At 40.0% G+C, this 24,180-nt stretch overlaps 4 protein-coding genes across 5 annotated transcripts; all 4 read right to left on the minus strand.

Moving 5' to 3' along the window:
• Window positions 1-414: 414 nt before the first annotated feature.
• mrps34 (mitochondrial ribosomal protein S34) lies at window positions 415-2,804 on the minus strand. Its single transcript, XM_061700714.1, has 4 exons — window positions 2,718-2,804; window positions 2,246-2,580; window positions 1,417-1,459; window positions 415-1,224 (listed from the first exon to the last, which is right to left on the minus strand). Exons 2-4 carry the CDS (start codon window positions 2,561-2,563, stop codon window positions 926-928), a joined length of 660 nt encoding a protein of 219 aa, XP_061556698.1. The 5' UTR covers window positions 2,564-2,580; window positions 2,718-2,804; the 3' UTR covers window positions 415-925.
• Window positions 2,805-3,963: 1,159 nt separating this feature from the next.
• Window positions 3,964-11,261, minus strand: spsb3a (splA/ryanodine receptor domain and SOCS box containing 3a). Of its 2 annotated transcripts, XM_061701328.1 has the most exons (7): window positions 11,090-11,261; window positions 10,372-10,556; window positions 10,078-10,246; window positions 7,791-7,978; window positions 7,601-7,703; window positions 7,340-7,465; window positions 3,965-5,616 (listed from the first exon to the last, which is right to left on the minus strand). In XM_061701328.1, exons 2-7 carry the CDS (start codon window positions 10,498-10,500, stop codon window positions 5,225-5,227), a joined length of 1,107 nt encoding a protein of 368 aa, XP_061557312.1. In that variant the 5' UTR covers window positions 10,501-10,556; window positions 11,090-11,261; the 3' UTR covers window positions 3,965-5,224. The 2 variants fall into 2 exon arrangements, with proteins under 2 accessions (XP_061557313.1, XP_061557312.1); XM_061701329.1 differs by lacking the exon at window positions 11,090-11,261 and having other exon boundaries at window positions 3,964-5,616; window positions 10,078-10,241; window positions 10,372-10,522.
• A 432-nt stretch (window positions 11,262-11,693) lies between these two features.
• Window positions 11,694-19,210, minus strand: atp6v0ca (ATPase H+ transporting V0 subunit ca). The gene is made up of 3 exons (XM_061701113.1): window positions 18,969-19,210; window positions 15,392-15,575; window positions 11,694-12,777 (listed from the first exon to the last, which is right to left on the minus strand). The coding sequence occupies exons 1-3, from the start codon at window positions 19,042-19,044 to the stop codon at window positions 12,573-12,575; spliced, it is 465 nt and encodes a 154-aa protein (XP_061557097.1). The 5' UTR covers window positions 19,045-19,210; the 3' UTR covers window positions 11,694-12,572.
• Window positions 19,211-20,072: 862 nt separating this feature from the next.
• Window positions 20,073-23,873, minus strand: ypel3 (yippee-like 3). Its single transcript, XM_061701190.1, has 5 exons — window positions 23,549-23,873; window positions 22,426-22,544; window positions 21,959-22,002; window positions 21,440-21,548; window positions 20,073-21,262 (listed from the first exon to the last, which is right to left on the minus strand). Exons 2-5 carry the CDS (start codon window positions 22,540-22,542, stop codon window positions 21,173-21,175), a joined length of 360 nt encoding a protein of 119 aa, XP_061557174.1. The 5' UTR covers window positions 22,543-22,544; window positions 23,549-23,873; the 3' UTR covers window positions 20,073-21,172.
• Window positions 23,874-24,180: the final 307 nt, after the last annotated feature.

Genomic DNA, 24,180 nt, shown 5'->3' on the forward strand with positions numbered 1-24,180 from the left:
TGCATTCCACACGCATCCCATACTGATATGTCCTTTTTTTAAATTGCAATATAAAAAATACACCACAGTTGGCAGTGCATGTCAGAGTACAAGTCAAAAGAATTGTCTGCAGACCTCAGAGACAAGATTATTTCGATGCACAAAACTGGGGAAGTAATACAGGAAAAAAAAAAAAAAATCTGCGTTGACGGGCCCAACGAGCAGTGGCCTTTTTTTTTTATTCCTTGAAATAACCTGAAGCACTACTGACAAATGCATAAATAAGTCATTTAAGAAAGTATTAGTTTGCATTAGAAAAATGTTAAAACACATTTATGATACTATTTGCATCACTTACCCAATTACCATTTACTGTGATTGACCGGCAACCAGTCCAGCGGTGTGTACCCTGCCTCTCGGCCAAAGTCAGCAGGGGAAGGCTCCAGCTCTCCCAACCATAACCAAGAGAAGCCGTGTAGTAAAATCTATGGATTTCCATTTATTTCCTAATAATTGTCACTTTTGAAGTGTCCTCTGCACACCGACATGCACCTGGACCACCTTTACCATGTTTAAATGGTTTACTTTAAACCTTTTTGGTGTGTTGTCAGCATTTAAATCAGCTTTACTATCCTTCTTTGATGTTTGATGACAAATGTGTCAAGTTGTTTTGTCCACGTTTGTCCACATCCTGGGAGAAAAAAAATGCTTCAATCACAGACACGCTGTTCAGCCAGTTTGGTCACGACACACAATCACACTACTGTAATGGGTCTTTGACAAGAGCAATGACGGGAGGGGGTGGGGGGGGGGTGGGAGTGCACACATTACATTTGTTTAATCTTAATCATACATTTGACAAATAATTTTAAATGTGGAAACAGGTCCGTTCCATATGATAGAAGCACGATATGGCTCTTGTCCTTCAGTTTCACAATTGTGGACGTCACACAGCCGTCTCCTGTCTCAATTTCTTCCCCTGGTCTTGACTCCGGAAATAGTCTTTGGTGAGCACCACATCCCTTTCCAAAGGCAGAAGGGGCTCCTCTGCCAGAATGCCGCCTTCCGTCTGCTTGTGTCGAGCCAGCTTCATGGCGCGCAGCAGTGGAGGGTAAGGGACGTAGCGTACAGGCGGCTCAGGAAGGGGCACAAAGTCCTTGAATTGTTGCTCTCTGTGTTTGGGAACGAGACGCCAGTCGTGGTACATCACCTTGTCTACTTCCTTGACCTCTTTTTCCTCTTTTCCTGCCAAATACAAAAAGTAGATTAAGATTAATTATTGGCAATTTAGGGATGATTTGAGATAGGAACGTCAGGGACGACAGATGTATAGATAGTACAGAACGATACAACACATGGAGATAGCTAAATGCTAATTGTGACTGGCGACGTAATGTTATGGCCACTGCTTGCACTATAGACACCCCGGTGGTTTACCTTTAAAGGTGAGGATGCCCCATGCTTTTCCATGATCCATGTTCTAGAAGACACACAAAGCAGGTGGATTATGTAGCGTACAGACACAAAAGTGCATTTGTTACCTGGGCTTTCAGTGGGGACTACCTGACTTAATCCACCTCTTAATATCACCGCTATTATGTTGCAATTACAGAAATCATTAATATTGTACAGAAACAAAATAACAGCACACAACTGTGCCACGTACATTATCTGGAAGCAACATTTATCAAATAACATGACAAAACCATAAACTATTTCAATTTAATTTATCACACTCACCAGAGAGGCTGGTAATTAAATGCATCAACATTGGGGGGAAATTGCACATGATTAAAATGTGGTAAACTGATTGAACTTTCCCCTCTTAATCGAATATGATCCAATAACATATGTTACTTCAACTCATTTTAATCATGAGCAACTGGTGTACATGTTTGAATTAGGGAAATTTATTTTTTATTTTAATTTTTCAGTGAATGTGTGCAAACCGCTAAACATGTTTTGCTAATCAAACTGGGCTTGCCATGACCAACCAATCAGAAGGTGGAATAAAGTTGACATTTTGAAATCTGATGCGCCAAAGAACCAGACCCATTGCTAACATGGTTTTTAATACATCAGCCAGCACTAATGAATTCGAAGGCTCGGGGCAGATTAGGTTGACATGGCAACACATAGAGGCTGAAATCTGATTGGACAGAAAAGTAACATCCACATGGAAGCAGTGCTGCAAAGTGAAACACTCGACAGTTTTGGGAATAAATTAACACAATTTTATGGAACAAATATTAGAATTGAAGTTTACTTCCGCTGTGTAGTCCACCTTGACCTTGGTGAGCTGCCAGTAACTGGGCTCCGTGTGGTCCTCCAGCCACGACTTGCGAGTAAAGACTCGACCCACACCGAACATCCGCATACCGGCCAGCAGAGAGAAGAGGCGACTCTCGCGGCGGACATCCTGCCAAGCCAGCACGGGCAGCATCTTCCCCGTGTGAGGCCGCCTCATGGTGTCGTAGTCGAGGGCGTACTTCTGCGAGTCCCGCGGTCGGTTCTTCAGCTCTCGGTAAGCGCGGATCTTCCGAGCCATCTCCGCTATGAGACGAAGCCGCTTTTTCTTCACCATGGCGGCGATGTGATCACCTGTGGAGAAGATAGCTAACATCACTTTATGTTGCTGCTCTTTCTCTGTTCATAACCCTCGCGAAGCAATTCCCATCTGAGGCTTGCTTAGCTATAATTTCTTTTAAGATAATACAGACGCAGTTAAAACAAATTACCTGAAGGTTTGTAGCAGAAGATACAATTTCAATTGACCTCCGCAAACATAACATGCGAGTTCCGCAATGTTGGTCCGACAGTTATCATGATCCGTGTGAATCCTTTGTGAACTTTAGTTCCTATACTTATTCTTGACTTTCCGGACCGCTTTTGGCTATGATGTGTTGTTGTTTGTGTTATTGTGTCCTTATTCCGTTTACCACACATAATATCGTCGAAAAGTTCGTATATTTCAGTAGCTCAATTTAAAAAGTGAAACTCATATTATACATAAATAAAATATATAATAAAATACAGAATACAGAAGGTAAATTTACTGCCTAATTTATTACAATATTTTTTTGTTTCTTAAGTAATATTTCCTTTTCTTGAGATGGTGATTTGGGTTTTTCGTTAGCTGTAAATTATTTTTAATAAGGAAACATTTCACTGTTTGTGTTGTGACTATGACCTTTGCCTTTTGAATTGAACTACTAAAATAAATTAAATTTTACACAATATTCTAATTCATGTGTCAAACTCTAGGCCTGGGGGCTAGATCTGGCCAACCACATCATTTTATGTGGCCCGCAAAAGCAAAACATGTGCATCAACTTCCATAATTCTTGCTTAAATCTGTAAAATTTAGATCTTGGATATTACAAGTATTTTTTTGGGGTTACCAAACCCCTTTTTACTGGAACTTGAAAAATTGTTGAACTATTGTCCTTGACTTCTGATTTCAAAACTTATTCATAATTTTTTTGTGTATATGTAATTATTTGATGAGGCGATTAAATGTTTATATGGTTTCACAGTCATACCGGTCATCTGAGGAAAACTGAACCAGCAATGTTTGACCAAAAAAAAAAAAAAAAAAAAAATTGTTTGACACGCCTGTTCTAATTTATTGAGGTGCACCTGTACATTTAAAACATGCTCTAAGCAAGTTTATTACTTCCCTGGTTCTCCCCCTTTTGTTTTCACCATCACTCAGCAACATTCTAATTAAAAAAAAAATTCATGCTCAGTGTTTAATTTCATTATAAATTCTCATCTTATTTGCATATGGTGGACCGATTAGCAACAGTCATACATTATTTTCAGATTTCAATAATGTGTTAAAAATGCCAGTCCATGTGCTCAGCATCCAAGGTATTTGAATCAACTATGAAAGGAAACAGCTCAAATTATTTCTGAAGTTTGAGTTGTGGTGATTATTGTTGTTCACAAAAGAAACCATGTTCTTGAATATTCAGCATTCATTTTATTTTCATCAGAAAATCATGCTGTTGAAAAAAAAGCAAATAAAAGGTCTTTAAATCATAGATTGATAATAATAATAATAATAAAAAAAGGTTACATTTTCATTTTTAATCAAATGACAAGATGATAAGTGCTTGGTTGCATCAATAAGACGAATGGTGTGAAAGACCACAAAAATAACAGCTATTGTAACTCAGCAGTTACACTATCAGATCCGCAGGGGTGAAAATTGTCATTTAGCTAACACTGGAAACACAGGGCTTGTAATACTATCGCCACTCTTGCTGCACTGTAATAGACAATTCCAATTTCGTCAGAAAGGACAAAATTCTTATATTGCATTGTAACTTAAGTCATGATGGACTATCTTGGCAGGTCACATCTACATCTTTTACAAAAGTAAACCGTGCTACTTTAAATGCACTGACGTATGACATTTTTCCTGTTTGGCACTGTTTATCCAATTAAAATGTTTTGTCTGTTCTAACAATTAAATGTGTAGAATGTTTGTAGGCTGCAAATGTGTGAATCTTAAAACTATAAAATTAAAAAAAATTACAGCTTTTCAGGTTTTTAATTTTAAAAAAAATGTCCTAAGTGTTAAAAAGTAGACAAAGGCATTTGGAAAGTAAAAACAAAATATTTAAAAAGTTCTCATCATGGTGTAGCAGTAAATAAAGGCAGCTTGCATGTAACAGTTATGACTAGAGTAAAAAGGGTGTTGGTCCTTCTTTGGGAACATTTTCATGAAGCGCACTCAAAAGTAGTCCACTTATTCTTCATCTCACAAATAAATAGTCTAACCAAATTGCAGAGTGCAAAATAAGAGATTATTTTGATTAAGAAGTGATAGCATTTAGTTTAAGAATATACACAATTTGCATACTAGACAACAACAAAGAACATAGCTGCATGCCTCATTCCGAGACCCACTTCTGCAGAAAAACATCTAAAAATGGCCACCAAAATATAGCCATGTTTGAGACTTCAGTGTTACACTCTACAGTACTTCCTCATGTTACAAAACCCAGTCCATGAATGACAAGAGATGTCTACAGTAAGAGGTCTTTTTGCTACAGTAGCCAGTACAGTAGGATACCGTGTGAGTGAAGGGAACGAAGACGTTTTTGTGTCATGACAAGACCGTTCCATTCTGGTTACTTTTTTCCCCCCAATACTGAGACACACTTGAGGGAAGTTTTGAGGCAGGTGTTTTAAACTTGTAGTAACAGTAACATCTGCCTCATTTGAGCGGAGGATGTCAAGTCCAGCGGCACCTCTTCCTCTGGCAGGCCTCGGGGTCGGACGTACAACCCTCCGAATCGCTCTCGGAGGAGGACGGCCCGGCCGAAGGAGGGACGGGCGAGCACGGGGAGCGTTCAGGGACATCTGCGGTTTCCTCTGCACCGCCGCCGTGGAAATTGAGCAGCCAACCTAGTTTGTTGTGTAGCAGGTGGCGAAGCCCCGGCGGCAGGGGCAGGACATCCAGGGTGTCTGTACATTCTGGCAGGAGCTGGCGAAGGCGGGCGCAGCACAGGTATAAAAGGGAGGTGGATGCGGAGCAGGATCTAATCACCTTCATGCTGCTTTTGGCTGCTGTGGAGCACGCCATCGGGTAAAACCTTTTGTTCTGGAGATCTGTGGCAGCAATTCCTAGTTTGACAATGGAGACATTCATGTGCAACTTTTCACTGACCAAACACCAGCATAATCCAATGAGGGCCAATACGAAAAAGTGTGATTACAGTCCAGTACTGAATTTCAGAAATCATGTTGTCAGACAACTACTGTATGGTTATATTTGCAGTGAGGTCGTTCGAACTTTACAACTACATTCAATACAGTGGGTCCTACTCAGAGGTACAAAATAATATCAGTAAAAATAAATGAGACTGCATCTTGAAAATACTATCCATCCATCCACTTTCTGAGCCACTTACCTTCACAAGGGTCGCGGGCGTGCTGGAACCTATCCCAGCTATCATCGGGCAGGAGGCGGGGTACACCCTGAACTGGTTGCCAGCCAATCGCATGGCACATACAAACAACCATTCGCACTCACATTCACACCTACGGGCAATTTTGAGTCCCCAATTAATGCATGTTTTTGGGATGTGGGAGGAAACCGGAGTGCCCGGAGAAAACCCACGCAGGCACGGGGAGAACATGCAAACTCCACACAGGCGGGACCGGGGATAGAACCCGGGTCCTCAGAACTGTGAGGCAGACGCTCTAACCAGTCGTCCACCGTGCCGCCTGAAAATACTACGTTATAAAATAAACTATGTCATGACAACGGAACTGCGACTATAACGCCGTTGTTTACTTCTCTTTACTAGATATGCCATGTCGCATGCGCTTACGGAAGTGATTAAGTGGAGTTCATCATCCATTGTGTAGGTCATAATTTGCAGTTGCCTAAGTGATGTAATCCGTGTCCTTAAGGAATCGGTGCATAGGACAGACTTACAGTATCGGCATCAATACTGGTATTGATAATTACAGCACATATTTGTATTTTAAAAAATAATAAAAACATTCCTAGGCATAAATATTAAACAATAAAATGATAAACGGTAATAACAGCAGTAACTGATTATGACTGCATGTACCTTAGCGTATCACTCTTATATTAGTAAAGGCAGAATTTAGTCCCTTTAAGGGAAAGGCGCCAGAACCAACTGTTCCACAGTAGTGTCCAACTGTCCTTATAATTAAACAAACTACCAGGAGGGGGCGCCATAAACTGATGCTAATGAATATTTACATCACGACAAATTGCTTCAGTTCAACGAGACATTGGACTAATAAATATGTGATGTATAAACATTATTCTATACTGTCAGGAAGCACACTATTTATTGACTTGTGTTAATAAACAATAATACAGATAATCAACAACTCGCGTACCCTCTAGTGGCCACTAATTTGTTAAGACACTGGACTCAGAAGTAATTATTATTCTACTTGCTGCACTTAGGAACAAGGTTTTTATGTTACTGTATACAGTTATAAGAGTTAGTCATTATTTTGTGTATTTATAAAGCAAATCCCTGTAAGAAAAGTGCAAAACTGATTTTGGTATACAGTGGGATCCCCAATATTTGAGTTGGATAGGGACTGTAACTAGTAAATCTGCAGATAATAAACATATTGGGGGGAAAAAACTAAAAATTTAAAACACCCCAAAATTCTTCAATAAGTTTTTTTGTAAGTAAAAAAAAAAAGTGGGATTTTTTCTTTTCTTTTTGTAACATCCGCTAATAGGTGACCATGCAGGTGCTGAAACACGAGTACGCGGGGGTCCCACTGTACACAAATTAGTATGAACAAACATGTTTGGTTAAGATATGCCACTGCATTCTCTAGTCCTTACCTATGCACTTGCGATTCTTAAAGAATGTAAGCGTTCCGTGCCACGTGTCCAAATGAACCCCAATGATGGAACCCTGGCCAAAACGAGAGGAAAAGTACCTCTTGTCTCCTTTATGATGCAACAAGCCTGTCAAAAAGAATGACATTTGACATCTACACTGTAGAAGAACTATTGATAGCTTCACTTGCATATTAGTGTCTAAAAATGAAGGTGCTAAATCTACATTCTTGCTTTGGTTTTGCACAGAATGGAGGGTCATACCAGTGTAAGACAGACCCCAGCTGTCCACATCTTTTCCCAAAAGGCTGCAGAATGAATGCCTGTATTTGTCAAGGTTCACATCAGAGGTACCGATTCCAACCATCTGGGCAAAATGACAATTTAGAGAACAAATCAACTTCTGCTTCATAACAACATAACTGTTTTTCTTTATTCCTGGCAGTGCATATACCATGTCTGTCCCATACACGGGGGATGTCATCTTTATTTCCCAAAAGTGTTGCCCTTCCACCAGCTCCTTGGAACCACGGATTGCAGCCGTGCCGCAGCTGTACTCGGAGTGGAAGTTGACCTCGCGATTGTCGCATCTCAGTAATGTTGCTGTTGATCGGCTGTTGGCATCCCAAACCCAGTCAAATTCTAAAATGGTCAAAACAGTCAAGATTCAAATATCCATCAATTTTCTACACTGCTTACCCTGTTCAGGGGTGGCGGGGAGCAGGAGCTTATCTATCCCAGCTGACTTCTGGCTAAAAGCAGATCACACCCTGGACGGGTCGCCATTCAAGCAGAGGGCACATTTACATAGACAACCATTCACACTCACTCCCACAGTCACTGAATGCTGCCTGCACAGAAGTCAGAAGAGCGTTCTGTTACAGTGAAGTCAGTGAAGATTCAAATATTGGCCCAAAAATTTTGCCTGTCAAAATTCCAGTGTAAAACTAGAAATGCAGTGTTGGAGACATTCAGAATGTACCCCACGAGACATCCAATGGGTTTTCTCAGTCATTCCAGTAAGTGGATGAAAGCACAATTACAGTGCTCCATTCAAAGTTGAATACAATATATTTACAGTTGACATCGAAGTTGTTCTCATTTCCAAACTATTTTTTACCCATTGGAGATACTGTGACGTGAACAACTTGTACTAGGCTCAAATTGTCAGCATCATAAGATCATAATCAAGTGTTCAGACACTCATTCACTACCACTGACATCTTTAGAAGTCAAATGTCCATGTTAACTTGGAGGGGCTGGCAGTGAATGAGTTTTAAATTAACATTCTTTTACTGTCTTGGACTCTTATGGTAAGAGTACTGTATTTACGTTAGCATCTGCTTGCTAAAATTAATTTGTATAACGCTGGCGTCAGGAAGAATCCTCTCATCACGAAAACCATCACTTTTCCTGAAACCCAAAAAATGTTTGCGGAGTTATTTACACTGCATCGTCAAAGAGAGCAAGCCATTTTCAACACTTTAGATTGCTCAATCACTTGTAAAAAATACTGTAACAGACCAATGTGGGGGGTGACCAATAGCATCGACTTGTGAAAAAATATTAAATTGACCAAATTTGGACATGGAAGTTGCCGCCCAACAGTGACGACATGTAATCAATATTTAATTTATTATTTTTACTCATATTGAATTAAAAGCGAGATTGAATTAAAATAAAAGTCAGACCAAATCCATTTCCTCTATTGCTCCAAGTTCCATTTCTGGATCTATAGTTATTATTACAAACGTGGTGGTTTGGTGGTGGTGGCACCTGTGGACTACATCCTTAAGATTTCCACTGAGTTGAAGTCTCATGAGACTTACTGATGTGTTCTACTGTTCCCCATGGACAATTCGGAGTCTTCAATTAACCAAAGATGCATATCGTCGCTGTCGGGCAGAATCCTTGCATTTCAAAAAAACACTACTTTTCAAGGGGGGGGGGAATTAATAAATAAAATGCTTGAAGTACCAAACACTGAATCGTTAAATTTTGTATTATACCTTATTGCAATCATATACTGTTGTGTACCAACATCAACACAAAACCTCCCCAAAGTCATGTTCAATTGCAAATTTATTTAGCTAAATTTATTGTTTTATTCATTACGTGGTCATTGATCCGAATGGTACGGACATGTCACTGCAGCCAGCCATGCCCATCAAAGTCTGCGCACGTGTCAAGCTCCCGACAAAAGAAAAGGGTTGATTAGTTCCCCAAAGCCAACGACTGTGGTGGTCACATCATCTTCCCAAACTCTATTTCAGAGGTCTAGACAAAAAAAAAAGAAAAGACTAGTTGACTAAGCAGTCTAATATATGGAAATTAATCTACATGCAAATTTACCTTTGTGTCTGACAGGCTTCCTTCTGAAATGAAGCATTAAAGCTATTGATTTTTAACAAACCAGGTCTATCCAAATGTACTGTATCCAGCCTAACTACTGTATTTTCAAAAAATGGAGACTTTCAGTTTTGAGGCGACGTACTACCGCAAGGCTCCCACGGAGTGAGGAAAAGGTGGGTTTATACAACACTTCTCAGATAACTTAAGAGTCCAACAGAGTTAATAGATTTGCTCCCAAGGTATTAACGCTTTGGATTATTTAGTAATTAAAAAAAAAAAAATAATAATAATAACAGACCATGACCAAAAATTTAGATTTTGGTCCCATCCCCAAAAATATATTCAACTGACACAGGATGCAAAACAACGCAGCGCAGACTATATCTGACCTTGGTCATCCTCTCCACAGTGACAGTCTTTGACTTGGTAGAAACTTTGTCGATGGTGGATGGTCTCAGCCTGGTAATCGCAGCCACAGTAAGACTCTCCGGTCACGGGCACAGCGCTGGGCACCGGTGGGACCGTCACCGCTGAGTAGTCGGAATCAGAATCGCTGTACTTGAAAGCGGAGTAGAAGAAGAGACAGGAATTCAGAGATCATAAATGCCATACATTTCTTAAGTATTTCAATTCCAGTTGGGGGAGAAAAAAAAAAAAAAAAAAAACAGCAGATAAGTGCTAACCTCCAGGCGCTCATAGCCCCATCGGTCACTTTCAGTGGCCACGACAAGCCCTCTTGCATCAGCATCCTGCTGTATTCCACCCCAAACGTATCGCCAAGCGCGGCTGTTCCTGCCTCGCCTGGACATCATCTCAGTTGTCGGTCACGTTTAATCGAGATGCCAAGGTGTTAAACAGCATCCATCAGCTGCCGCAAGAACACAAACGTTTTTTTTTTTTTTTAATGATGAACCCTGTGACTATCAATCATATCATGAATGTGATCAAATGCAATGTAGTAGTCGTGCGTGGACAGTATATCGTTTCAAAGCAATCAGTTTGACCATTTCTCTCAACTTCAAAACAATTAAAAAAAAAAAAAAATTCACATTCTGGATTATTGCAACGTCGTGACTCTTACAACGATGACTTGACATGTGATGCTTTTTTTTTTTCCTCTTCTTGTTTTTAAGAATCATCGAACCGAGTGACCAGCTATCGCTTGCTAACTATTTCGTTATATAAGCTTTTTTTTTTTTTTTTTTAAACGGTAAATTGACGCATTTCAAAACGGTTTTTTTTCCTTTGCGAATTTGATGAATGACTACTTAACGTGCAGCCAACCGTGTACTGTTGGGTTTCCCATATAACGAGAAATGTGATGCAGACCTAGCAAAACCGTACATGCTAGTTAGCTTTCGTGAGCTGCTGCCATTTAGTAAATAGTGGCATCAACGTTACCTGCCTGCTGGCAACCAAACAGAATCTTCATTAACGATGCATATCCGCAGACAACGGAGGAATGTGTGACTGTAAACGCTTTCGATTTGTGAGTGACCCAATTTCCTTCAAAATGTGATCGCAAACAATAACATGCAGGCGGATAGAGCTCAGTCGTCACATGCGCCTTCCCTTTCCGGGAGTTTCAATGGAAATTAGCTATTTATAGTAATTTATATGTACGCTATTGCATGTTTTTATGCAATTATGCAGTCACAAACTGGTCATACAAAACAAGCTAAATATAATACAAAAACAGAAATACAAAAGACCTAAAGCATAAACAACATCAAGGGTACCAGTGTAATACTAGTAATATGTGTCGTATTCTGCTCTAAGTGAATGCGCATGTCACAATTTGAGCATACGTTTCTCAACATCTACACTTTCTGTCACACGCTACTTTGTTAATGGTTTTGATTTTCAACATTAGGAAAAAAATGGGCATGGAACTTTTTGTCATGTAAGAAATGCTTAACTGTTATTTCTAAACTGCTATTCAATCCTTCTGAATAGCTATCTGAAGGCTGAAATTGACTCAATATAAAGAAATACCTTGACAATGTTCTGGAGGAGGATGGGTTTTATTTGGAAATCTGAATAGCACAGTTGAACAGTGATCTTAAAACAAACAAAATCAAGACAGCAGCACTACAGGTTAACAATAATAGTGTTTGAGGATGCCATAGTAAACATAAATTCACTTCCACACATGATGCATTCAGGTCACGCACACTTTCAACCTCAGATCAACATGTGGACATCCTCCAATAATGAGCCACACTACATCCAGAGGAATTTCAAGCACTTAGAACAATTACCAACAGTGCAATTACTCTAACTATACACATAATGTATATATTTGAATTTATATAGGGTATTTAATAAACAGTACTCCATTTAGACAATTTCATTAAGCCTTCATAGCGTTCCATAAATAGCAAAACAAATGTTGACAGCTCTTCACTGCTGTGATTCAAAAATGGTCCCCAAAAAGAACATTAAAATAAAAGAAAATACCGATGTGCACAATTCCGCTGTAATGTCGGATAAGAATGACAAAAGCAGAAAAATAACATAGGGTAGGGGTGTGAACGTTGATACTCAGCACAGCACAGACTCATTACTACATTTACAAGGGGTGACCACTGTACAGGATAAGATCAGACAACACATCAGGCAGACTGTCCACACGTCATCCCACAACAACCAACACATCTTCATGCCCGCTCTGTACACCGCACCTGACACAACTGGATGGCTTGGAAAATACAATTTGGACAGATCACAACTATTGATGACAAAACTGCCAGGTCCAACGGCAACACGGTTCAGCTTGCCATCCCATCCTGTCAGGCCCTCTTAGTGTCATGGAAGTTGGTGAAAATCTATTTGTTCCCGCTGCTTCGATGTGGAATGAATGAAATAGCGCTGATGTGGACGCTTATTTTGTAGATAGGATAAGAGCCACGATCAGGCCGTAAAGCCCCAGCACCTCGGCGAAGATCAGGATCAAGATCATGCCCACAAAGAGGCGGGGCTGCTGGGCCGTGCCTCTCACGCCGGCGTCACCTACAATGCCGATGGCGAAGCCGGCCGCCAGACCGCTAAGGCCCACGCTCAGACCAGCGCCTAGATGAAGGAAGCTCCTGTTGAAGGAAACAGAAATGATAAGTGAAAACATGGGGGGAAAAAAGCTCCAAAACGACAACAATAAGGGCAACGTGGCATAAGGGCCCGCTGCACACCGAGCAAGTTGGTCAAACGCAACTGAACTGTCATGTAACTTGCGATTTTCTGCAACTAGTTTTCATGATTGGTAACCCGTCGGCAACGGGCAATCAAAATGCCATGTTGTATCACATGAGCTTACACAACTAAAATTATTTCTTGGTACCTGCTACATCCAGCTGGCCGCCACCAAGCCATACCAATACAGTGTATACATTTTACACTTATTACACTATATTGTTTTAAGTGTTCGCGTACTTGCTTTGACTCAAGAATTTGAGTGACATCCCGTTCTTAATGCATACGGTTTAATTGGACGGTCCATCCTTTGCAGTTATAACAGCCTCAACTCATCTGGGAAGGGTATCAACAAGGTTTAGGAATATTGGATTTTTTTCTTCCTGAAGCAGTTTCGTGAGGTCACAAACAGATGTTGGTCGAGCAGAACTGGTTCTCAGTCTCCACTCTTAATTCATCCCAAAGGTGTTCTATCAGGTTGCGATCAGGACTTTGTGCAGGCCAGTGAAGTTCTCTCCAGACTGTCACATACGGGTCTTTATGGACCTTGCTTTGTGCACTGGTGCAGTCATTGTTCCCGCAAAGTTTGGAGAGGCATGGGATTGTCCCAAATCACTAAGTATTGTATGCTTAAACATTTAGAGTTAATTTCACTTGGAGTAAGCGGCCGATATTTTGAGTTTTACTATAAAACTTAACATTTATAATTTCTGATTACCTGTGGCGAAAAAGTAATGAGTATCGAGTTTCATACTGAGGCGATCATTGCCAACAGCCACTCACATATCCACACTCTCTCCTTTAATTCTCACCTGTTTCCTCTTTTGTATTATTTTATTTTCGCCGTCTAAATCCCCAAATTCCATTTGCATTGACAGTAACAAATGACGAGCACACCCAATCAAATCGTTACTCCTTTTACTATTCCGAAATAAAGACGTCATTGTCCAACAAATGAAAAAACAAAGCAAGTACATACGGCGGGGCAGCTTCTTTTCGTAGTTAATTATTCTTTGATTCATTTAATTTAAAACAGAACATTCGGACTACGCATTCTTTTTTTTTTTTTTTTGGCCGCACTCGAGCATGAACTCAATTTAGCACCGATTCGTTCGTAGCACTAGTAGTATTATAATAATTTGGCCAACAGCAAGGGCAATCCGCTTCTTCCCTGACAATCACATGTTTGTGGTTCAGTAAAAAATAAATAAATAAAAAATGCAGTTGCAGTTTTTCCTCACTGCAGTGTGTGTGCAAAGGTCAATGTGTGCAAAGGTCAATCGGCAGGTGTACTGGTGTGGCTCGCCAACTTTTTTGTTCGGGATTGTTCAGTTGTGTTCGGCTGCGTCGCCTAGTGTGCGACGAGCTTAAGAGAGACAAGGAAAAATTGAAGAGAATGTTTGGAACACAGCAGACTGACAGCAGTGCAGCAGAGACAAGGCTGTGCTGTGTAAGAGCTTGGAACAAGCTAGCAAGCAAGGCGTACTGTAACAACAGTAGGTGCATCTGGACAAATGGATGAGAGCCAATATGACAGCTGTATCTCACTGGCTGCCTTCACAAAATATCATAATGCTCAGTTTTGATTGAGAGGTATTCATTTAACAATATGTTCATGATTGTAGCTGTAGGTTTGCAGCGGGGCAAAGATAAATCATATGGGCATAGGGCTCTCTCATTTACAGAAGCTATACAGTAAACAATCGCTATTCACAGGGGACAGGGACTGAGCCCTTCCGTGAATACCGAAAAACTGTGATTATTTGACGCAAACCAAACGTTTATAATTGCCTATATTAATAGTTTTGAATTTACCACCAATACTTAAATATTTCAACCTCATCTTACACCATTATCCTTAAAAATAAATGGCCTACAGATTATTTGATTAAAAAAATAAAAGCACTGGGAATGCATGTGTATGTTGCCTCTGCCACCCTTAAAAATGGCAATTGTCAAGCAATAACAAGGCCTCAGTCGTTTGTTGACTTGGGCTGTTATATAGGCACTCAGCAGAGCACAAACATACACATAAAAATGTGAATGGGTCAATTTGTGAACAGTGAACTACGAATAAGCGGGGTTCACTGTATAAATGTAGGTTCCATTTAATTTGGTGGATAAGTACAAAAAAAAAAAAGTCTGACAGGAGGTTGCAATTTTGGATCTCGTCAGCTTTCGACTGCGGTGAATTAACTCTCTCAGCAATTGTATCCTCTATGACATTGCCAAGCTATCAGTGAGGACTCCAGAGTGCATTAAGCCATGGCCAAGGGCCAAGCAAATAAAAGACTCACCATGTCACAGCAAAGCCCCCCCTTTCTGTCTCAACTGTCACTATCAAACACAGAAAATGAAAACACATCTGGAATTAATTAGTTCATGAGGGTTGTTTGATGTCTTGGGTTTTCAGATTACTTTGGGAACTTGGCTCTTACAGTGTATTAAACTTAGGTATACACCAAGTAGACATAATTCCACCATTTACAGACAGGAGTTTGTGACAAATCTTACTTGTATAGAGTGACCCTCTCTGAGATGTTGTTTGCTATCAGCACTGCCACCACCAGCCCGTAGATGGCTATGATACCCGCCATGACCACAGGAATGATGGACTTCATGATGAGCTCTGGCCTCATCACAGACATGGCAGCAATGCCAGTGCCACTTTTCGCTGTTCCATACGCCGCGCCTAGAGCTTAAGAAGAAAGACGTTGGTACCTGTTAATATCGTCTTTTTTTCTCTCTTTCTTTCATTGAACCTTTATTCAGCCAGGAAAACCTAATTGAGATTAAAAATCTCTTTTACAAGAATACCCTTTCTAATGTTAAAATGAATTCCATTCAGTTGTAAATGTGGGTTTAAAAAAATAATGAATCAATAGACACTAGATGAACACACAATTCCACATTTCTATTCACACTGGAAGAAAATGAATACAACCCAACATCACCTCTTCACACTTGCTGCAGTAAGAATAATGACATTTCACGTTTGAACACTTGTTAATTCATGGCCATTGAACAACAGTATTTATTTTCAATCCATCAGACAGAAAAGCAACCAAAATACATACATGTTTTTGCTTAGCATAATAACACTGGTATATTATAAGCCGTCAGCTTTGAGTGGATCATACAACAGCAGTACTGTGTTGTCTTATATTTCTTTTAGTGACTGGAAAGGATTTTCAGATCACCTTTATGTCCAGCTGGTCTTTAGATGAACATTTTAGGCACACGTTCAATACTGTAGCTGATTAAATTGTTTTCAGAATGTATTGGAAACCTACTTGTAATGTTGGACATAATGCCAATGCTATATGAAACACCTTAAATGTAAGTAGCCTTATCAAGAAGGGTTGTGATGAAATTAACTTGTTTTATTGAACTATAAACTTCATAAATCTAATGCTGTCAGCCTCTTCATCTTACACATATTGGGACTAAAACTGAATGAACACATTTCAAAACTGATAGTAATGCCAACAGAGCACTCAGGTATAAATCAAGAAAACATTTATCGTTATTACAACATGGCATTGGGTTTAAAATGCTTCTAAAACAGTAAAACAAGCTAACGTGACGAAAGTGATGATGCTTTAGACCAGGGGTGTCAAACTCATTTTTGTCTTGGGCCGCATTGTAATTATGATTTCCCTCAGAGGGCTGTTAGAACAGTGAAATGTTTAATAACCAAATCATATTATTACCATTATACAACAAACTGAGGGATAACTAGTTTTGAAATCAGAAGACAAGGATTATAGTTTGTTCAAGTATTGTTTAAGTTACTGTTGAAGAAGGGTTTGGTAACAGAAACATGCAATATCTCAACATTATTGTTTATTATTATGACAATTTGGAATTTGGGTACAGATTTTAGCAAAAATTACAGAAGTTGACGAGCATGATTTGCTTTCGCGGGCCACATAAAATGATGTCACGGGCCGCATCTGGTCCCTCGGGCCTTGAGTTTGACACCATGCTTTAGCCCATCAAAAGTATTGATTTAACAATATGTTTATTAGTGTGGTTGTAGCTTTCTGTATTGTATAAATACACATTATACTGAAAAGTGTCTAAAATTTATCCAACCATAATACAAGAAACACCTCTCAGTATGATGCAGTGTAGTTGTACACTACTGCAAAGTACAACAGCACTAAAGAACATATTGTCACCTAATATCACTCTGATAGTGTCAGTGGAAGACTATTTTTGGTTGTTGATACAGTTTTTGCATGAGTTTGATCAGATTGCTTACTGGGTCCCGAGAGTATTAACCTCAGTCGGCAAACTCCATTAAAGACCACCTAACATAAACCCTTACCACTTATACATGTTTAAGAGCCCAACATTATTACATTATATATTTTGATGAACATATTAACTGTAACCCGTTCCTACTTATTCCACTTCAAAAATATTTTTGAACCATGTTTTTTGGTCACACATTCTGAATTTGAAACTATCATTAATGCTTTGGTCTCCTCATGTCTTGACTATTAGAACTCTCTCTTAACTCGTCTCGACAAAGCCTCATTAGACCGTCTTTTGGTGTCATTTTATTGTGCAATTAGGACACTGCAGTGCTAATTGCCCTTTACTTAACATCCCTCACATGAGATTAAAAACTCAAGGCGATACGGACTTGGAGTTTGTTGCCCCAAAATTGTAGCTTCCTTTTCAGGTAAGACCTTTGTCATCAGTGGACATTTTTAAAAAGCAGTTAAAACTCATTTGTTAAACTAAATTGCTATTCATTGGTTAGATTTTTATTTATTTCTGATTTGATTGATGTATGTTATTCGTGTATGTTTAAAACTGTATTTTAACTATGTGAAGCACTTTCCAAGTTCTCTCTGTGAGAAGTGCTGGAAATAAAATATACTTTACTCAAATTTGCGGAGCACATACGAGTATATGTAACTTAACTATGTATCTGGTTTCAAAAGCATCAGGCCTTGTATGCTAAATAGGGTTTTAATACATTTTCAAAGCTGTTTAATACAATATTTTAACATCTAAAACACAGGTGGCAAACTTAAGGCCCCAGGGCCAAATTTGGTTCTCAACTTAATTTCACCTGGCCTGCTAAACCGAATCATACGTTTCTACTTCAGGTTTCTTACTGAAATCTGTACCAAAATTGCAAATTGTCTTCACTTTTGAAAACATTGATGCCATTTTTAATAAACGGAACAATAACTGAGCAAGCTCTTGTCCTTGACTTCTGATTTCAATAGTAATTATTTATCCATCAATCTGTTGTCTACATGTCATAAAACGAGGAGACGGTTAAACATTTTTATGGTTTAGTCCTGCGATTGAGTGGTGGTGACAAGTCCAGGGTGTACCCCGCCTTTCGCCTCAAGTCAGCTGGGATCGGCTGTAGCACACTTAGTGAGGGTAAGCAGTATAGAAGATGCATGGATGGATGGTATAGGTCATTACAGCCTTCGGAGTTCAACCATAACTATAATGTGGCCTGTGACGAAAAGCAGTTTGACTCCCCTGGGCCAAATGTTAATCTTAAAACCAGCTGTACATAATGGTGATGTCGTCAACCTTCCCAGACAGTTGGCTGTAACGCAATGGATGAACTCCCATGTTCCTCGCCCAGTGTATGTCAAGCAAGATAGGCCCCACGAATGAATGAGTGGATGTACCGTTTTCTCCTTCACTGTCGTACACTGTGATCAGGCCTCAGACTCTTCCCTAATCCTCATTCAAACTGGTACGGGAATTTTTTGAAATAAAATATCTGATTTCCCCCCCCCCAAAAAAATATAACCTCAATATTACAGAGTGACTGATGATTGATTCTGCGTCGTTCCATCCGATGGCAGCCGAGCCAGCATCAGTTGGTGGCCGCTCGCCTGTTCGACGAAGGCCGGGTGGTAGCAACCCGACCCACGCCTAATGACACCCATCCCCGACTCGTCCACGAAGCGTTACCACTTCTTCTTCTTCAATCCGACTGAACACGTAGGACTTTTTTTTTTTTTCTGACATGACTCAAACTCGGCGAAAGGCTAAAAGCTAGTGAAGAACAAGCAATGTGAAATGAAGCAGCAGCTGTACTTACCGCTGAAGACCATGGCCGCGGAGGCTCCCATCACAGCAAAGAAAGGCGAGTACTCGGGGCTCTCCTCGGATGACATTCTCGCAGTAGTTACGGACCCAAGAAGCGACGGGAGAAGTTTTTCTTACCGTTGACCTCTATCCCACCGTCAGCCTCGGACAGGTTTGAAAACGGCGTTGCGACAGGCTACAGCGGGCTAGAGGACCGGTACAGAAGGGGAAAATGGCGAAACGGAAAAAGTCACATGACCGACCGACTAGGAAGGAACCATTTGAACGGATTCGGGGGTGCTTCACGCAGTGATTATGAAATTACACTATTTTAATGGCAATATTTGACGCACTGTAAACCATTGTCGATAACAATGCAGTGTTGCGGTCGTTTGAATGGGCACCTCTCATTACAGCAGTCGAACGGACGACAATTGATTTGATGATATTGTACCGTGTTTACGCAGTGGTATATTCTGCTGCAAGTGCATTCATTACCTGCAGTTCGGACAGCAGTGGACATTTGTTTTAATTACTACTTTTTTGCTACTATATTTTGTTAGGTAATCACAAAAACTGCAAATTCACGTTATATAGAAATAAAATAAATCGTTATAATATAATCGCCCAAATGTCATTACAAATCGGACTTCTTCCCCGCTACATTATGCATAACCTTTCATTTGCAGGTCCTTCATGCTGTTGGGAAATACAAACTTTTCAATTTCGATTATTGTTCACCCAAGCGTATTCGATTAGATCAGACAAGTAGTCAAAATGTGTACCTAATTAAAATAGTGTTCCCCCAGTTCACCACACATTACAGTATGCCTTTCTGCAAACTAGAGCTCTTGTAACATGCTACAGGATATTGTTTGTATTATCAATGAGAAGGTTCTGGGTTCTAGTCAGCAATGTGGCCTTTCAGTGGGTTGTTTGAACCAGGCTTCCTCTCATGGGCCAAAATGTGCAAGCCAACTTCACCTGGGACCAGGACTAACCTATTGCGTGTGTATTGACTGGTTACTTGTCCTTGTCCTGTGCTTCCCCTGACAAAATAAACAGTATAGCTTCCAATTCTATACATGCTAAAATCCAAGAAAAACTGCACTACACATTACAGATGCACTGTATTTTAATGAAAGATAAGAATAAAATTATATTTTAATGAAAAGAAGCAGACAAAAAAAAAAATCACCATAAATATGCTACATAATTCTAATCACACGTTGCTCAAACATGATTGAGTAAATGGAGCTGCAAAAGGCCTCTCATTGTTACACTACACACAAACACAGAGGCGATATCTCTAGAATGTCAGCAAGTAGTGGATATCCTAATTGTGCAGGTAAAACTGCAGGCATACTCTGCAAACACAAACTTGAAATTCAGTCCTTGTGAGGAAACCTTTACTCAAAACTGAATGATCAAATTCAAGCATTAAAGACATACCAGAGAGCCAGACACACCCAGACTTAACTAAATGTGTGCTCCTTGGACTCCCGAGTTCCCCACAGAACCGAATGAACAAGTACACTCACACACTAGCGTATCTTCTGTACAAGCAGTAGTTCAGCTTTAAAATAACTTGCAGGCCATCTGTATGGGCATGCTTACCATTACTAATTCAACAACTTGTATACTTGTCAAACTCTAAAGTTACTGATCTTTATATAAAAACAGAAATTTCCATAACCGATCGACCATGATCGAAAAAAATAAATCTCCACTGCTTCATTTGCATAAACTGTTATGGCCAGATATAACTAAACAGGCATTGTAAACTTGGAAGAGGTGGCGGAATACCAGTGCAAGGTCATTATTGTTTGACTTGCACTGTCCTTGCCCCCATCTAGCGAGTCTTGCTTATTGATCACTGATAAGAGGTTCATCACTCAAAGACAAGCCTAAAAATCCAATATCCACACATGTGCCCATGAGTTATTCCGCACACAAACCCTACATTCATTCAAACCTGCCCCTAGCATAACTAGCGATTGGGATTGCGTTATCAGAAACCTTACTGTGGCTGCTGGAAAACACACAAAGAAAGGAGGAAGATAAGGCATCACATGCTATTCATGGCAAAGCCATAGAGAGTAAAAGTGTGGCACAGCGATGGCTCGAACACGGGATGAGGAAGCTACACTGGAACCCTGCTAAGACGAGGGGATGCAACTTTGAAAAAAGTCATGGAGAACAAAGGAGATTTCCCTCTCAGTCCCAGCCGTTGTCTTTTATCATGTGGGACAGCTCAATGATGTACTTCCCTTCCTTGTACTTCTGACTCAGTTCAAAGGCTTGTTCCTGTGAAAAGAAGATGTTGCCAATTATGACAGGAAGCTCAAAGACAATTCCAATGTTTTGCAATTTACAACACATCACAACAGTTATTTCAATATTTTTTTTCACAAAACAAAACCAATGGTGAGACGGCACGTTGGCTGATTGGTTAGCGTGTGTGTCTGGGGGGGGGGCACTTACATATTTCCAGCCCAGGGTGGTGTGACAGTTTTCACAGTAGATGTCAGCCACCGCATGAAGTCCCGTTAGCAGCAGCCTTTCCTCTGCTGGACCACAGCCGATGTTCACCCTGAAAATCATTAAACAACAGAAATAGGTCCTAAATTGCAGCAACAATGCAATCATGATTGGGAGACCTTGAACCTTTGACATTTTTCAAGGTTCAACAAATTAAGACTGAAACAAGATAAATTATTTTATTTCCAGTGATTACATCGCATTATCAGGTCAGAGCCAATGTAATACTGACCTACTAACCCAATAGTAACATGGCAAACACCCAACGTCAAGGTTCACTCAAGACTAAATCATATTATCTGTGCATTATCATGCTTGTGCCAACATGTCTGATACTGGGAAACTCTTTAAGCTATAACTGGACTAATTAAAAAATAATATGAAGAAAACAACCAACGATTCAATCCATAACCTTCATTTGGAATTGGTCTAATGAAAACAAAGTAATACTGAAATACTCACACAGAGTTGAAGAGGTAAGCTCTGCCTTGACTACCTTGGAAAGACTAGGAAACACCAAGGAGAAAAATCAAACATCAGGAAAATATTTCCAGATATTGTAACTTAATCAGATATTTAAGGTTTGGGTCAGTCCAGTTTTACCCGTTTTACCTTACTATTCATCTCTATGTTCCAGAAAGGTATGTTCTAGTCACTGTAATTGCTTGATGCGGTTGACATAGCAGTGTTCTATATTCTAAAATTAGTTCTCAGGTTCACATTTTTTAAAAATTTAAACAAAAAGAGAATATTGTGTTAAAAGTTCACACTATATTTAATGTACCTTGCTCCCCGAAACACTAGTACTCGCAGTGTACTAAAGTCTACGAATTTCCAATTAAGAGCGTAGTGCAGCAGTGCACTTGGTTGCGTATGAAAATGCACAAGCCACGTGAAGTGATAAATACAACAAAAGGGTGGCAGTTAACCTTTGAGATGAGATCATCATGGTTGGCCAGATGAGCGCGGCAGTGCACACAGCTATAGCGGCGGTGGCAGGAGTCCAGGTAAGCCTGGAACGTCTTGGCTTTTGTCAGCTTCACCATATCTGCGGAAGGGAGTGGTTGCCACATTACTCTCGTTCACAAGGTCCTTTCTGAGAAACCTGTGATTATGTCAACAACATAGTATGTACTTATGACTTTAGACAAAGGAATATTTTATTGCATTAACCAGTGATTTTCCAACTAGGGTGCCGTGGCACACGGGTGTGTGTCCTGAGTCATGGCTGCTGCATGGGATTCCTAATTCCACTTAATTTGTCTGAAAATGATTATTTATTTATTACAAATATATCTTTGTTCATCTATATATGCCAGTGACATAAAAGTTGTCACTTTGTAAGTAAATTGAGACAACATCGTAATTATTTCATTATTCATAATTTTTGTGATGTGTTCGTTTGGTTGTGTGCTTTAAAAAAAAAAATTCTGATTTAAATGTGTGGGAAACACTACATTAGATTGCCATGAAAGATCATAAGGTCGAAATGATCCATGTTACTTAATTGGTCTGAAAATTGTTAACTACAAATAACGTCTTTAGGATAACAGCCTAATTTTTCAGTTTATTTTCACAATATAAATAAATACCAATGTGCTTGCTTGTTCTTTATTTCTGTGTATATTCTCAGTCATCCAGGTTGCAAAAAGTTGGAAGGAGACAATATGACGGGAAAACAACGATCTCTAGTTGATAAAATAAGATTTCTTTGTGCCATTGACGGGCTCAGTCAGAGCACGTACAGTTTAGCCACATCTGGTCACACAAGCAATAGTTATGTTCGGACATGTCTATCGTGGCATCCTCCTTCATCACACTAAATCAGTTTGCAAAATCAAGCACCCACTACTCGACTTAGTATGAAAGCATCCACCCAAATAAAGTGTTACACAGTGCAACACTGGTTCTGAAATACAGCAACCTGATGAGATCACCACAAGCTCGGACCTAGCCTGCCTGCTAGCAAGTTGGCTAGCCCCGCACTGCCACAACATCGCAGCAGCTCGAATGCGCACTGTCTGCAGTCCCTTGTCGCGTTTAGCCACTTACCTCCTGATGTCAAGACTCTTGCCTGCCTACACACGGTGGACCAATGTGACTGACAGCTGTGGGGGGAAAAAAAAAGATGGACTAAAAGGGTACGAAGCGCCGAGGCTCGCAGGAACAGTCGACCACGCGTTGACGTCTCGGACAATAAAGACAATACGGACACCTTCGTTTTTGACACGCGTTGCCGCGTTTCTTTGTAAAATATAATAGTTGTCCAAAAATATTTCTTAGTTTAAAAAAAACAAAAAAACACAAGACCGCGAAGTTTGACAATGCTGGCAGTTTGTCAGGTTCGTGACTAATTGCACCGCGGACCGATGAAGAATTTGGTTTGTTTATGAAAACACACTCAGGGGGGGGGAGTCTGTAGCACATGGGAGGGCAAAACAAAAGATATGGACCAATAGGAGCTGAGGAATGACCTTCACAATGTGGGTCAACCAATCAGATTGGACTTCACGTGAGCTCGTTTGTACCGTTTCCAAAGCAGTCAAGAGCGAGCGCGGTCGCTTATCATTTCCTGCTTTTGTTTTGTGGATTTGGGTCCATTTTACAGTACTGGACTGCACTATGCTTTTACGTATTTTACTTTTCTATGTTTTCCCCTATTTTTCACACAATTGAATGAATGC

Source organism: Phycodurus eques, chromosome 16, assembly GCF_024500275.1.
Source record: "Phycodurus eques isolate BA_2022a chromosome 16, UOR_Pequ_1.1, whole genome shotgun sequence".
Lineage (NCBI taxonomy): Eukaryota > Metazoa > Chordata > Actinopteri > Syngnathiformes > Syngnathidae > Phycodurus > Phycodurus eques.